The sequence below is a fragment of the Kryptolebias marmoratus genome, linkage group LG23 (assembly GCF_001649575.2).
Source record: "Kryptolebias marmoratus isolate JLee-2015 linkage group LG23, ASM164957v2, whole genome shotgun sequence".
Taxonomy (NCBI): Eukaryota; Metazoa; Chordata; class Actinopteri; order Cyprinodontiformes; family Rivulidae; genus Kryptolebias; species Kryptolebias marmoratus.
In genome coordinates, this window is record NC_051452.1 from 8535944 (window position 1) to 8548828 (window position 12885).

The 12885-nt window shown below is 46.4% G+C and overlaps 1 protein-coding gene across 9 annotated transcripts in view; it reads left to right on the plus strand.

Annotated features, from left to right (window-relative positions):
* LOC108242201 (nck-associated protein 5) overlaps positions 1-12885 on the plus strand; it is a 147056-nt gene that overhangs the window by 103879 nt on the left and 30292 nt on the right. For all 9 annotated transcript variants that reach the window (XM_037973898.1, XM_025008214.2, XM_017426907.3 and 6 more), the window contains 5 exons: positions 3115-3205; positions 7703-7843; positions 11104-11172; positions 12631-12669; positions 12753-12872. In XM_037973898.1, coding sequence (XP_037829826.1) covers positions 3115-3205; positions 7703-7843; positions 11104-11172; positions 12631-12669; positions 12753-12872 — 460 coding nt within the window. The remainder of the gene's footprint in view (positions 1-3114; positions 3206-7702; positions 7844-11103; positions 11173-12630; positions 12670-12752; positions 12873-12885) is intronic.

A 12885-nucleotide genomic window follows, 5' to 3' on the forward strand; every position in this document is an offset into this window, starting at 1 on the left:
CTAAAACGGGTCTGTTTGGAAACAAAGACCCCCTTTCAGGTCCGGGACCACCTCGGACCCCCGAAACCAGGAGATCCAGACCATTTGCTCCTTCCCCGCAGCAGTTGGAGGCATCAAAGTGCTCCGTCAGCACCATGAAGGTCACAGGTGTGGTGGGACCACCCGCACCTCCCCCCCTCTCGTCTGAGCCGTTCTTCGATCCGCTCCGGCTCTGTCTGCTGGCAGCTTTAATCGTATTTCCCCCTCGTTTTTAATCTCAGATTCATTTTGACACGTTTCCTTTCAGCACCAATTATCACTCGCCCGTCTCCCGTTACTCCCGTTGGCGGCTTCCACCGAGTTTAATGAATCAAAAGTATTGAGTGTCGTGGAAAAACGAGCTCCGGGGAAGCGCACGTTGCTGCTGGGTTGTCGTGTTTTCAGGATAAAGACGACCGAATGTTGGTTTTACTGTCTGTTAGCAAAATATCTCCAGAACCACTGGACGGATGTTGATGAAACTTTTAGAGAGGAGTCACTGAATCTGCCTCTACAACTGATAAACGTTTGGAGTCGCCTCAATTCAAGATGGCCTCCGCAGCCATTCTATATCGGTCACTGCCAAAAGGCTCATAACTCGGTCGGTTTAACAGACGGAGCAGGTGGTAGTAGCTGAGAGTCATTCCCAACACGCAGTCTGAGGTGACAGCTTGTGATTCTGCACAAAATGATCAAAACGGCTACATTTCAAGGAAATGAGCTCCGGCTTTTATTTTGAAAAACAAGAGTTTTTAACCTCTTTGACACAGAAGAGGAAGGAGGTCTCCGTCTCTGGTCTCAGTCCTGGTCCTGTTCGCTCTGCAGGTTTGTGTGTGTGTGTGTGTGTGTGTGTGGGGTGGGGGGGCAGCAATCTGCCGCCGGCTCCGCCTTGCTGCCCGTTCAACGCTCCGGTTCGGCAGCTCGCAGCCCGATTACAGCCAGCTTTATGGCTCAGCCCGAACAGATGGTGCGCAGATAGCGCCGTGCTGCTCGTCCCACCCCCCTCCCCCCGCCAAGCATGCGTCCGGGGTCCGTCGCAGTTAAAAACACACATCGCAGAGCGTTTCTTTATCGAAAACGTAAAAGTTCTCGCATGTGAATATTAAAACACGTGTAAATCTCCAAACGCTCGCAGCTTTATTGGCGTCCTTTTTCTCCGTGCACCACTAAAAACAACACTTTCTACTGATTTCCGATGCACCGGCAGCTACATCCTGGGCTTTTAAAAGCACTTCCCATCGTGGAGGTTGTTTAAAAACTGCTTTTAGCAAATATAAATGGTTCTGTTTTGTGTCCATCGGCCCTGAAAACCACAACAACAATGGAGCCGACTTGACCCGTTTTCTGTCCGCTGAAATGCTTCATAGCTAAAAACGAGCCTAACTTCTGTTTTCATTTACATTCGAGCCAAGATGCTCGCCACAGCTTATCAGTCACAGCCAACACAAAAAAGGCTGAATCCGATCGTTCCCGCTGAATAATATCAGATCCTTTTTTTTCCTCCGGTGCTCCTAAACGCGCCTTTCATCCCTCCGTTCCTGTTCACGCTCTACGCCGGCTCCGGCGTCGTCTTCCCCGACCCGACGTGACGCTCTTTCAGGTCCTGCGCGGCTCGCTTTATTTCCACACAAACCCTTTTTGGCGTCTGCTTTGCATGCGGCGCGGGGCAGCAGGTTGTTTTTTTTGTTTTTTTCCGAGCCGATCAGGCTTTGACGCTCAAAGTTGCTCGCTCCGCTGCCGCTGATCGCACTCGAGTCACGCAGCCGAAAAAAAAAAAATGGCATAAATCGGGGGCGGAGAGTGGCGCTTCCCTGCGAAGTGAACAAAGCAGGAGGCGGGAGTCAGTCCCCCCCTTTCCCTCCCAAAAATAAACAAAAAAAAAAGAAGAATCTCTTTTCATGCTCTGTGTTTTGCGAGAGAGGCGGCGTGGGCACGTTTATGGACGGTTCATAAAAGAAAATGACAGCTGAGGGATGCAGTGATCCATTTCGAACAACCCAGATCCCATTTCTGATGATTTCGACTGGACCTCAGAGTCTGTTCATCACTCTAAAGCTGCTGACGGCTCCGGCATCCCATCATCTCAGACATCTAAATGTGATATAACCCCCGAGGTTCTCCGGCGGCTCACAAACGGCGCACGCAAGGGAGTGGACAGCCAGTTCCTCAGTGGGTTTAAACATCGTTCAGACGGACTCCCTTGCCGCAAAATGACCAAATATGCTGACTGAATTCAAAAACTATCACCTGTTTTCTTGCAGAGTTTTAAACAAAGATTATATGTGGTCTGTTGGTGCTCAGAGTATTACTCTCAGCTGCCACCACACCAAGTATTAGCTCGATATCTTTAAAATTAACTGAATTATAGCCATTTATGTGCTATGGTTGATTATCTGGGGCCGCCATCTTGAATTTAGTTTGCTCCAAAGGTTAATCAGTTGTAGATGTACGTTTGATGATTACTTTCTGAGGGCTTTAATAAAATCTGTTCATGTTTTTATTTAAAATGTACTTTTTTTAAGGCTGATAGGTTCAGGTCCCTTTGTTTAAAATGACAAATACAAAAATCGGTGAGAGGCTTGAGTGCAAAAATGGCGGCACGAACTCTGAACGCCGTCTTGGGACCAACGTGAAGACAGAACAGGTTGGAGGTGACAGACGCTCCCATACTCCTCAGCCACCGAAGAGAAGGAAAACTCATAAATATAAAGAGAGAATAAAGCTGTTTGAACGTAAACACAATGAAAAATTAAGTGAAATGAACGCAGAGCGGCTGAAACGGTGAAGCGGCCGCCTGTGTGCCTCTTAGTTTGACTCCGGTGGTGGAGGCTGCGGAGGCGTTTTACGGTTCTGCGCCGGTGGGAGACATTTACTGTCCTTCATCACAGAGTCTGAGGTTCGTCTGAGCCTCCTGTGCACCCGGACCCCTCCTCTTCCTCCTCAGCTCCCGTTACAAGTTCTAATTACTGTGGCTGAGGAGTCTGGACTCCCTGTCATCTTCTGAAGAGAATTAAAATGAAAACAACTGGACTCCTCCAACGTATATGTCATTTTGATCTGCTTGTGGTTTTAACAGAATGGTGTGTGTGTGTGTAGGATGGAAGAGACGGTGCGGTCGCTGCTGCAGAATCAGGGTGTCCTGGAGCAGACTGCTGTGGACACAGTGGACATCATGAAGGCCTATAAGGTAACCCGCACGTCCGACTTTTACCCTCTGGTTGACGAAGTCAGAGCACCGTCCCTACAGCGAAGCATGGTGGTGGCAGCATCATGGTGCGCGGGGTCACTCATCAGCAGGGACTGGGAAACTGCTCAGAGCTGAAAGATGACGGATGGAGCAAAATACAAATAAGTTCTTGACAAAACCTGTTTGAGTCTTTCTAGAGATTTGGAACTGGGACGAAGGTTCACCTCCCAGCAACCAGCTAAAAGAATTTCACTGGCTTTAGCCCAAGCTAAAAGTAGCAAAAGGCCTAGCTAAAACCAGCCTGAGCTAAAAGCAGCAAAGGGCCTAGCTAAAAGTAGCCCAAGCTTAAAGTAACCCTAGCTAAAAGTAGCAAAGGGCCTAGCTAACAATTGCCCTAGCTAAAAGTAGCAAAAGGCCTCGCTAAAAGTAGCTCTGGCTAAAAGTAGCCCTAGCTAAAAGTAGCTCTACCTAAAAGCAGCAAAGGGCCTAGCTAAAAGTAACCCTAGCTAAAAGTAGCAAAGGGCCTAGCTAAAAGTAGCCCTTGCTAAAAGTAGCAAATGGCCTAGCTAGATGTAGCCCTAGCTAAAAGTAGCAAAATGCCTAGCTAAAAGTAGCTCTGGCTAAAAGTAGCCCTAGCTAAAAGTAGCTCTACCTAAAATCAGCAAAGGGCCTAGCTAAAAGTAGCCCTGGCGAAAAGAAGCAAAGAGCCTAGCTTAAAGTAGCCCTAGCTGAAAGTAGCAAAGGGCCTAGCTAAAAGTAGCTCTGGCTAAAAGCAACAAATGGCCAAGCTACTTCCTACAAGTAGCTAAAAGTAGCAGAACGGTGGCTAAAAGTTAAAGTAGTATTAGACAAAAATAAATTAAGTAAAATGAAACCATTTTTGAGCATGAAGCGATCTCAGTGTTTCTATGGGATAAGTATTTGTAAATAAAGTGAAATATTTGGAAAAATATCAAAGTCATAAAACCTGTAGCTGTCTCCTGAACGAACATTTTGATTTATGAACGGCTGAAATAGCACAGAGCAGACAGATGTAACGGTCTAAAAACATCTGTAGTCGATGCTGAAGCGGTTACAGGAAGTGTCATTTCTCGTGGTTTGAGGATGAACGAGACATCAGTCGTCACGAACTGTCGAAGAAATCACAACGTGTGTGCATAAGGAGATGATTGAACTCATTTATTGAACATTTAAAGGGTATAAACTGCTCATTTCCACAGTGATGGGGAGGACAGAGTGAATGTAAACACGCACTTCCCTCCTGTGATCCGACTGTCAGAGAGAATAAACACGGATGGCGATTATTCTGTTCCCAGCCGCTGTTTAACCAAGCAGCGGCGCTCCTGCTGCAGCTCTGCTCTGTGTATTCAGCAGACAAACTCAATAACTTGAAAGGGCAGCGCGAGGGACAGGGTTCCCTCCCATTTTCTTTTTTTGTTTTGTTTTTTTTTTCCCTCCTCCTCCTCACACTCCCTCTCTGGGAGATTATTACCGATTCAGACTGAACCGAAACCGGCAAGCAGGAGACGGGGGAAAAAAAACAAAGCCGTGACTAAAGTAAAGTATCACCTTGAGTCCAATTGGCCGATGGAATCGAACAAGATTGAAAACCTAATATGTGTTTGGACGAGATTGAATCAAGGTGGAAAAACAAACCGCTGTGAAGGATTCCCATTAGGACGGGGCGGCGGCATCTTCGCGGCGGCATTTGGATACGCGGAAGCGGAGCCGCAGCCATCCATCAGAGCTGCAAATCTTGATTTTCTGCAGCACATTAAGCAACGATATCTGTGGCTTTGACAGCCATCTGTTGAAGGGATGACAAATTTACCTGATGGGCGCCGTGACAGATGACACTCTGTGCTATTTTACCCCTCTTACACCAAATAAAGGCTCCAAAAAAAAACACAAGCAGGAAGGAAACAATAATGTGAAAGGATGAACGTAATTATATTCAGGATAAATGTTTTGTTGTTGTTATACTTTAATTAAAAGTTTAGACTTTCTTCTCCCAACTTAAAGGGCTTCTTTTTCTGTGCCTAGAGGCATTCTGCAACTTGCATTTAAACGTTAAAAATGAAACAATTTGTTTTTTTTTTTCTTCTCTGTAAAATTTGGGGCCCGTGTTTAATCAGTTTTCCGCAATTTGGACAGAACCTCATCTGTTTCTTTACATTAAAAGTGAATGTTTAACTACAAAAGAAGAAAAACAGCCTTAAAACAAAATGCAAATTAGCGGAGTGAAATGAAAGCACAAACGCATTAACCTCACCGAGCCAGAGGCTGTCTTGTTTTTATTTTAACACCTTTAAAAAGATGCTTAAAGTCAGTCATTAAAGCTCCACAACAGTGAAGCCAAGCGAAACTACCTCAGCCCTAAAAACTGCAGAAACCTCTGAACATTTGGGAGTTTTAGGGAATTTTCAAGCGTTCGAAAAGCGCTCGTGTTTTTGTTTTGTGTGAAAGCAGGAAAATGGGGTCCGTTTCACGTTGCCTATCGTGTATTTGATGGAAAACGAAGGCAAAAAGCGGCAGATGAGTCCTGATTGGCTGATGAATTTAAGCCCCCCCCCAAAATGACCTACCGGAACGTGGCATCGCAGCAAATTAACTGAACCACCTCCCGCGTGAGGGTCATCATGTTGTTGCTTCACAACGAGGACTCGACAAATGGAGTTTACTCGATTTCCCGTGTTGTTGAGATGAGGGTTGCTTCCGGGCAAACTTTAGGAGACTTACCAGAACCTTTTCACGGGAAGTTGAGCTGAGGAATTTTGGAAATATTCCAAATGGGGGAACTTTCCATGGGAATTATCTGGGAATCGGGGGGTAATTTAAACAAACTGCATCTTTTTGGTTTACATCCATCCATTTATTTTCTTTACTCGCTTTTTCCTTTCCGGGTCATTTCCGGGCTGCGGTGATCTCCGGCGGGGGACACCCTGGACAGGTCCATCGCAGGTCCCCCGGAAAGACAAACGAGACATTCTCCCTCAAAACCTATTTAAAGTTTGTCTGTGGGAGGAAACCCAACACATGCAGGGGGAGAGCATGTAAACCCAACACAGAAAGGCCGGGAGGCGAACCTGTGTACTTCTGTGCATGAGGCAACAGCGCTAACCACTGCACCGCCGTGCTGCCAATGGAAAGTGTCCAACTTTGAAGAGTTCCCAGAATTTTGCAACCCTGGCTATGCGCCCCTCACATCGCTGGAGGGTCAGGCCACGTTAGCACGATGCTAAAGCCACAGGTGTCACGTCGCAGCCCGTTTGAAACCCAGAACAACCAAGCCACGCCGGACCCCAGGTCATGGATCCACTCCCAACTTGGACCCCAAAATCTGCCATCTTAACGATAAACCACCACATCATCCAGAATGAAGCAAACCTAATGGAAGCTGCAGGTAAAAAGTCCTCACAGGACGACCCTCGAAGTGTCTCCATGACTCGGAGGGGTCCTGAAGGGGCCTCGAAATTTGGCGTTTTCTCAAACATTCGTCCCTGCTGGGAAGAACGTCGTCCAATTGGTTGGACAAATTAAAATAGTCCCCGTCCAAAGTGGGACGAGGCGCTTTCTTTTCGGCTTTGAGACAAAGCTTTCCAACGGGATTTTCCTTTGAGCGGCAATCAGTTCTTCAGTAATTAAAAAGTGCAATTTACCACCTTTTTCTCCTGTGCCGTAGCTTTTTCCCACCAGGGCTTTGAAGAGAAAGATGGAATATTTAAATATTTAAATGCAAACCAACTTAATTTACTGCATTTATTAAAACTGCAGTAAACTGGGCCTGACGGTGGTCGATGGTGGCGTACCTCAGAGCAGCCTCTGAAGTCGGGAGAAAGTAAACGATCAGCCAAACCACCGTCTTCATTGGTTGGGAATGGGGAACCGTCGCGGCAGTTGTTTGTTTCAGCGTCATATTTTTATGGGGAATCAATCAGCGCCTCGGGGCTCCGGGGATGACCCGGCGAACGTGAGCTCCGTCTTCTTGCCACCTCACCCATTCCTCTCTGCAGTTTGGTGCTTACCAGTCATTCGGAGCCTAATTAGTGACTAATTACTAGCAGTAATTAATGATCACAGATGCTGGAAAGCTTCAAGAAAAAAAAAGAAAAGGAGGGAGAGAATAGACTGCGGGAGACAGCTGGCAGATCCACAGCGAGGGTGAAGAGGGAGAGGAGTGGATCGTCAGAATACAAACTAAAGAGCCCTGAAGGTCACTGCTGCTCTTTAGAAAACAAGAGAAACATGATTAGGGATTATGGGATGTTTTGAAGCTTTGTTGTGGAAGCTGTTGCTCCATCTGCCCATTTGATCTTCTCCCTGTTTTTTATCTCTCTTGCCTTTCATCGCTTCTTCCTCGTGTTTCCTTTTATTATTTTTTTTTTTAACCGTTCGTCTCAGCTTCTGTTCGAGCGCCGTCTTTCCATCTGCTTCGGTTTCGACTCGCCAAATCCCCACCCCACCCCCCTCTAACCTGGTTTTGTCTGTCTTCGTCAGGAAAAACTCTCGGAGGAAGTTCAGAAGCTACAGGAGGAGAGCGGCCGCGATCGGCCGGCGACGCAGGAGGAGCCGGATCCCGAGGAAGACGCCGGGGAGGACAGAGCCAAGCTCCTCCTCGAGCGCCTGAGGACCTTGGAGGTGATTATCTCAGCAGCTTCCCCCCTTCCTGTTTGCTCCTCTGCCAGTCGTCGGACTGAGAGCGTGACGGCTCGTCAAACCCTGCAGCTCTTCGTGTTCGGAGAGCGGAGCCGCCGCCGGGGCCTCGGGCGGCGGGCGGCGCTCCAGCTCTGGTTTGTTTATCTCCGCGCGCCGGGATTTGAGCGCCTTGAGCCGCTGAGGTGATCTGAGACGATTGTTCTGGACGCACATCCCCATCATCTCCACAGCAATTAAAGGTCTCAGACTTCATCAAGTTAGACCTCCAGCCGTTCCTGAGTGGCTCCGCCTTCGTTTAATAAGGGCGACCGTCAGGATTTACATCTTCTGCTGAACGACAGCTGAAAGAAACAGAACGCCGCCTAAAAACGAGCTAAAATCATCAAAAGACGAGCTAAACGTAGGCAAAGGCGAGCTAAAAGCTGAAAGAAACAAAATTGTAACGAAAGCTAAAAATATGACACAGACTAGCTAAATGAAGGAAAAGCGTAAATGGTAGCTAAAAGCAAAACTAACTAAATTCTAGCTAAAAACTTTAAAAGCAGGCTAAAAGTGTCAAAAGGCTAAATAAAAGCTAAAAGAAGCAGGACAGTCATTAAAAGTTGAACGCTGTGGAATAGTAGCTGAAGCTAAAAGTATCAAAAGGTGAGCTAAAAGTAAAAAAAGGGTAGCTAAAAGCTAAATACAACAAAATGCTAATTAAAAGCTAAATACAGCAAAATGCTAACAAAAAGCTAAAATACATAGAATGGTAACTAAAAGCACAAAGGGTAGCTGAAAGCTAAAAGTATATAAAAAGCTAAATATAGCAAAAGTCTATTAAATTATAAAGTAACCAAAAGAGTAGCTAAGGGGTTAAATTAGTCAAAATGTTAATTAAAAGCTAAATATGGCAAAAGGCTAGCTAAAAGCTAAAAGAAGCAGAATAGTCATTAAAAGTTGAAAGCTGTGGAATAGTAGCTGAAGCTAAAAGTATCAAAAGGTGAGCTAAATGTAGCAAAAGGGTAGCTAAATGCTAATTATAGCAAAATGCTAACTAAAAGCTAAAAGACGTAGAATAGTAACTAAAAGCACAAAGGATAGCTGAAAGCTTAAAATGTATAAACAGCTAAATATAGCAAAAGGGTAGCTAAAAGCTAATTATAGCAAAATGCTAACAAACAGCTAAAAGACATAGAATGGTAACTAAAAGCACAAAGGGTAGCTGAAAGCTAAAAGTATATAAAAAGCTAAATATAGCAAAAGGCTGACCAAAAGTTAAAATAAGCAGAATGGTAATTAAAAGCTAAGTTGCAGAGCGATAGGTAAAAGCTAAAAGTAGCTAAAAACAGCTTCCAGTTTGCTGAAGCAGATTTTAAAGAAAACAATGTTTTTGTCTTTTAAACAGAAATCTTAATGTATTTCTGTGGGGGGAAAATTGTAAGTAATATTAAATATTTTGAAAAATATTTAAAATTAGCTTGGATTAGCTGAACGTTTTGATTTGAACGGTTCAGAAAAGACGACAAACTCAGAAGTAATTAGATCTCAAAGACAGGAAAACGTCTTCCTTCACACAAACACCAGAAAGTTTCAGACGGCTGGACGCCGTTGGTTATCTGCGAAGGTTTGCTCAGCCAATCCCGGTAATCCATTCCTGACGCGTTTGAACAGCTTTATCAAAACTCATCTGCCATTTTTATTCCGTTCGGGCCGAGCGGGTGATGGATGTGCCGCCGGCCGGAGCGGGGAGGAACAAAGCGGAGGCCATACATCACCGCCTCGGATTGTGCATAAACTCGTCTGACACTAAGTGAGCGGCGCTCGCCTCCGATTCCTGCAGCTCCACTGACGCCGCTCATTAGCTTGGCCGGGCACGCGCCGCCGCTGCCGCCGCCGCCTGGAACTGGAGCCCGAGGAGAGAAAAACAACAAAATAAAAGCCCGGCTTTCCTTGAAGGAATGCATATCGCCCACCACCTTTCATACCCGAGTAATGGTAGAGTTGCATCTATAACAACTCCTTTAACGAAACCAGGATGATGAGTTACAACAACATAAATAAAGCATTTTTTAATTGAATTGTAGCCGTTAAATGATTCCCCCACCTTTGAATGGCTGTGGGCTTTTAAAAAACTGTAAATTTAGACAATAAAACAAAAAAACAGACTTAAAAATTGACAAAAACAAAGGAAAACAAAGGACAAAACGACATATTTCATTAAGAGTTAACTGAAAAGTGTTGGTTTTTTTTTTATTTCTTTCCAATCCAGCAGTGTTTTTATTTAAGTGTAGCTGTTACATGATTGCCCCACCTTTGAATGGCTGTGGGCTTTAAAAAAAATGGTAAATTTAGACAATAAAACAAAAAAATGGACAAAAACAAATGAAAACAAACGACAAAACGACATATTTCGTTAAGAGTTCGTTAAAAAAGTGTCGTTTTGATTCCAATGGAGACCGGTTTTCCCCTCACGACCCCAAATGTGGCGTTCTGCGAGCAAAAGTCCCGATGAACAGAAATCTGTTGGGACAGGAAATCCAGCTGAACACCTCCGTAGCTGCAGCTGATGTGTGCACGTTTCAAATATTGCCTGATAGTGACGGCAGAAGGTGAAAAACGCAGCGTTGACTGGAGCCACGTGGATGTAAAAGGTCACCTTCTTTATCCTCTGTTGGCTTTAGTTTGTAGAACAAATATTAGACGCAGTCAGGACGTTTCTGGAGGGGGGGTTTCCCCCACCTATGAGGATCGTCTAAGAGCCCATCAGCTTCCTTTAATTACTTTCATTACATCTGCATCGAGTCTCAGAAGCTTTAATTAGTCGGCCCACGCTGGTGTTTTTTGGGCTTGTAATTATGTTTTTACCAGGAGCTGCGGAGTTTCTGTTAAAGAGCAGAGGGCGAGCGGAGCCAGGAGGCTGACAGCTCCTAATGCGCAGCCGGCTGCTGACAAATTGGAAACTCCCGGAGATCAATAGAGCGCCCGCCTCGGCCGGCGCTCGGCGAGCGGAGAAGATATTCTTATTAGGTCCAAACTCTCGCAGCACAAAAGTTCAGCGTCGTAACTTCCATCCCCTTGACCTTTCTCCCCGCAGCACTCGGCGATTTCTTTATTTCGTTTTATTGGGCGTCCCGGCTCAAAGCTGACACCTGACCTTTGTGAGGGACGTCTCCTCTCCGCTGGCCCGGCCGTGTTGTTCTGTCCGCGCCGCGTGCAACTAAAGACGGCTCGTTTCCCTTTTTCTTTTTTTTTTTTTGCAGGAGGAGAACTCCGCCTTGGCTTCGGAGAACGTGAGCCAGAGGGAGCAGTACGAGCGCTGTCTGGACGAGGTGAGTGTTCGTTCGGTTACAGCGAGAGTCTGAGGGAGTTTCATCTGAGAGGTCGGTGAAGGGTGGGATTGATTACTCAAATAAGCAATGGTGGAACAGAAACTACTGGCTGAAACTGGAACATCTAACTAATTTAACCTGGAGTTCAGTTAGAAAATGGCACAAAGACGATAAATCAGAGGTTGAAACTGATCCGTTTCCATCAGGGATAAAGAAATAAGTTTTAGATAACGCAGCCGGGTACTGTCTGGGTTCTTACCTGGTCCACTTACTTGGGTCGTACAGGTAGCAGGTCCTAAAACAGTATCTCCATATGGGATACAGCGACATCTAGTGTCTCAATCTGCGAGCTGCGACCGATCGAACGCCCCCGTTGACCCTGAAACTGAAGCGTCTGCAAACAAATGACTCAAAGTTTCGCCCTGCGGTCGTTTGGTTCGTCCCTTCTGGGCTGCCGTAGCCGGCTCGATTCGACATTTTTAGTTCTCCAATAATAATAAACATCCTGTATGTGTGAACTTGGAAATATAATGTATTTTTTTAGTCAATCCTATATGTTGATCTGGTACTTTACATAAAGCTAAAGCCAATAAAATGCTGCCTGGTTTCAGATATAATCCTGAGATCTTTATGGTTTTTTTATAGGTGTTAAATAAAAAGAGTTCCCACTCGGTTGTGTACAAACACTCAAAGCCCGCTCTTGAAGTCGTTTTTTCTTTGTCTTCGGTCCTAATTTTCCCGCAGTCCGTGTTTAACAGCCATAACTTGGTGAGAGCACCTCTCTGCCCTCGGGTTATTTGGGAGAGCCTGATAAGTTGTGTTCAGGGAGCCACGCCGCCGGGGGAGGGATGAAGGGCGCCCAGCTCCTGGCAGCTCCCTGAATCACACGGGGTCCGAACCAACGGGCTCGGCGGACTGAGCAGATTTCCCCGCGGATGAAAGAGGAGGCTTGGAAGGGGAGTTGAAAGCGACGAGGAGCCGCATCGGACATGGACTGGGAACTCAGACTCAGTAACGAACCGAAAGTGGCGTATTTGTCGTTCCTGTCCAGTCCAGGGAGCCCGTTAACTCGAATCTGTTTGAGTTAATGGCAGGTGGGTAACTAGCAGCACCATATTTACCTTCGTCTCGTCGCCCTCCCCGCCGCCGTTCGATAATCCAGAGCACTCCGAGGAGCCGATGCGGCTTCACGCGCCATTAATGAGTAATCGATGCGCCGTAATCGGAGCTGCGTCTCCGCCGGCCTTGTGGTCTGGCGTGCAGGCAAGGGTGTGAGCCGCCGAGAGACCAAGCGCCAGGCCCAACAGCACTTAAACCGGTCGCACTTCTGCTCCGACATCAATTCAGAGCTGTCAATACAACGATCAGGGAGCGGCTCGACTGTACGGCTCACAGCGCCGGGAACCCGAGGGGAAAATGTTTCTAACGACTCCATGTTTGGTTTCTGTCTCTTTTAAGGTCGCCAATCAAGTCGTGCAGGCACTCCTCACGCAAAAGGTTTGCTCCTTAAGTTTACTCTGACTGTCAGAACGACAGGATTCAGGTTTTTGTTTTAATGAATGACCAAATTTGTGCCTCAGGATCTGAGAGAGGAGTGTCTGAAGCTGCGGACGCGAGTTTTCGACCTGGAGCAGCAGAATCGGGCGCTGAGCATCTTGTTCCAGCAGAGGATCAAACCCGCGTCGGACCTGCTCCTCCAGGTAACCCGACTCC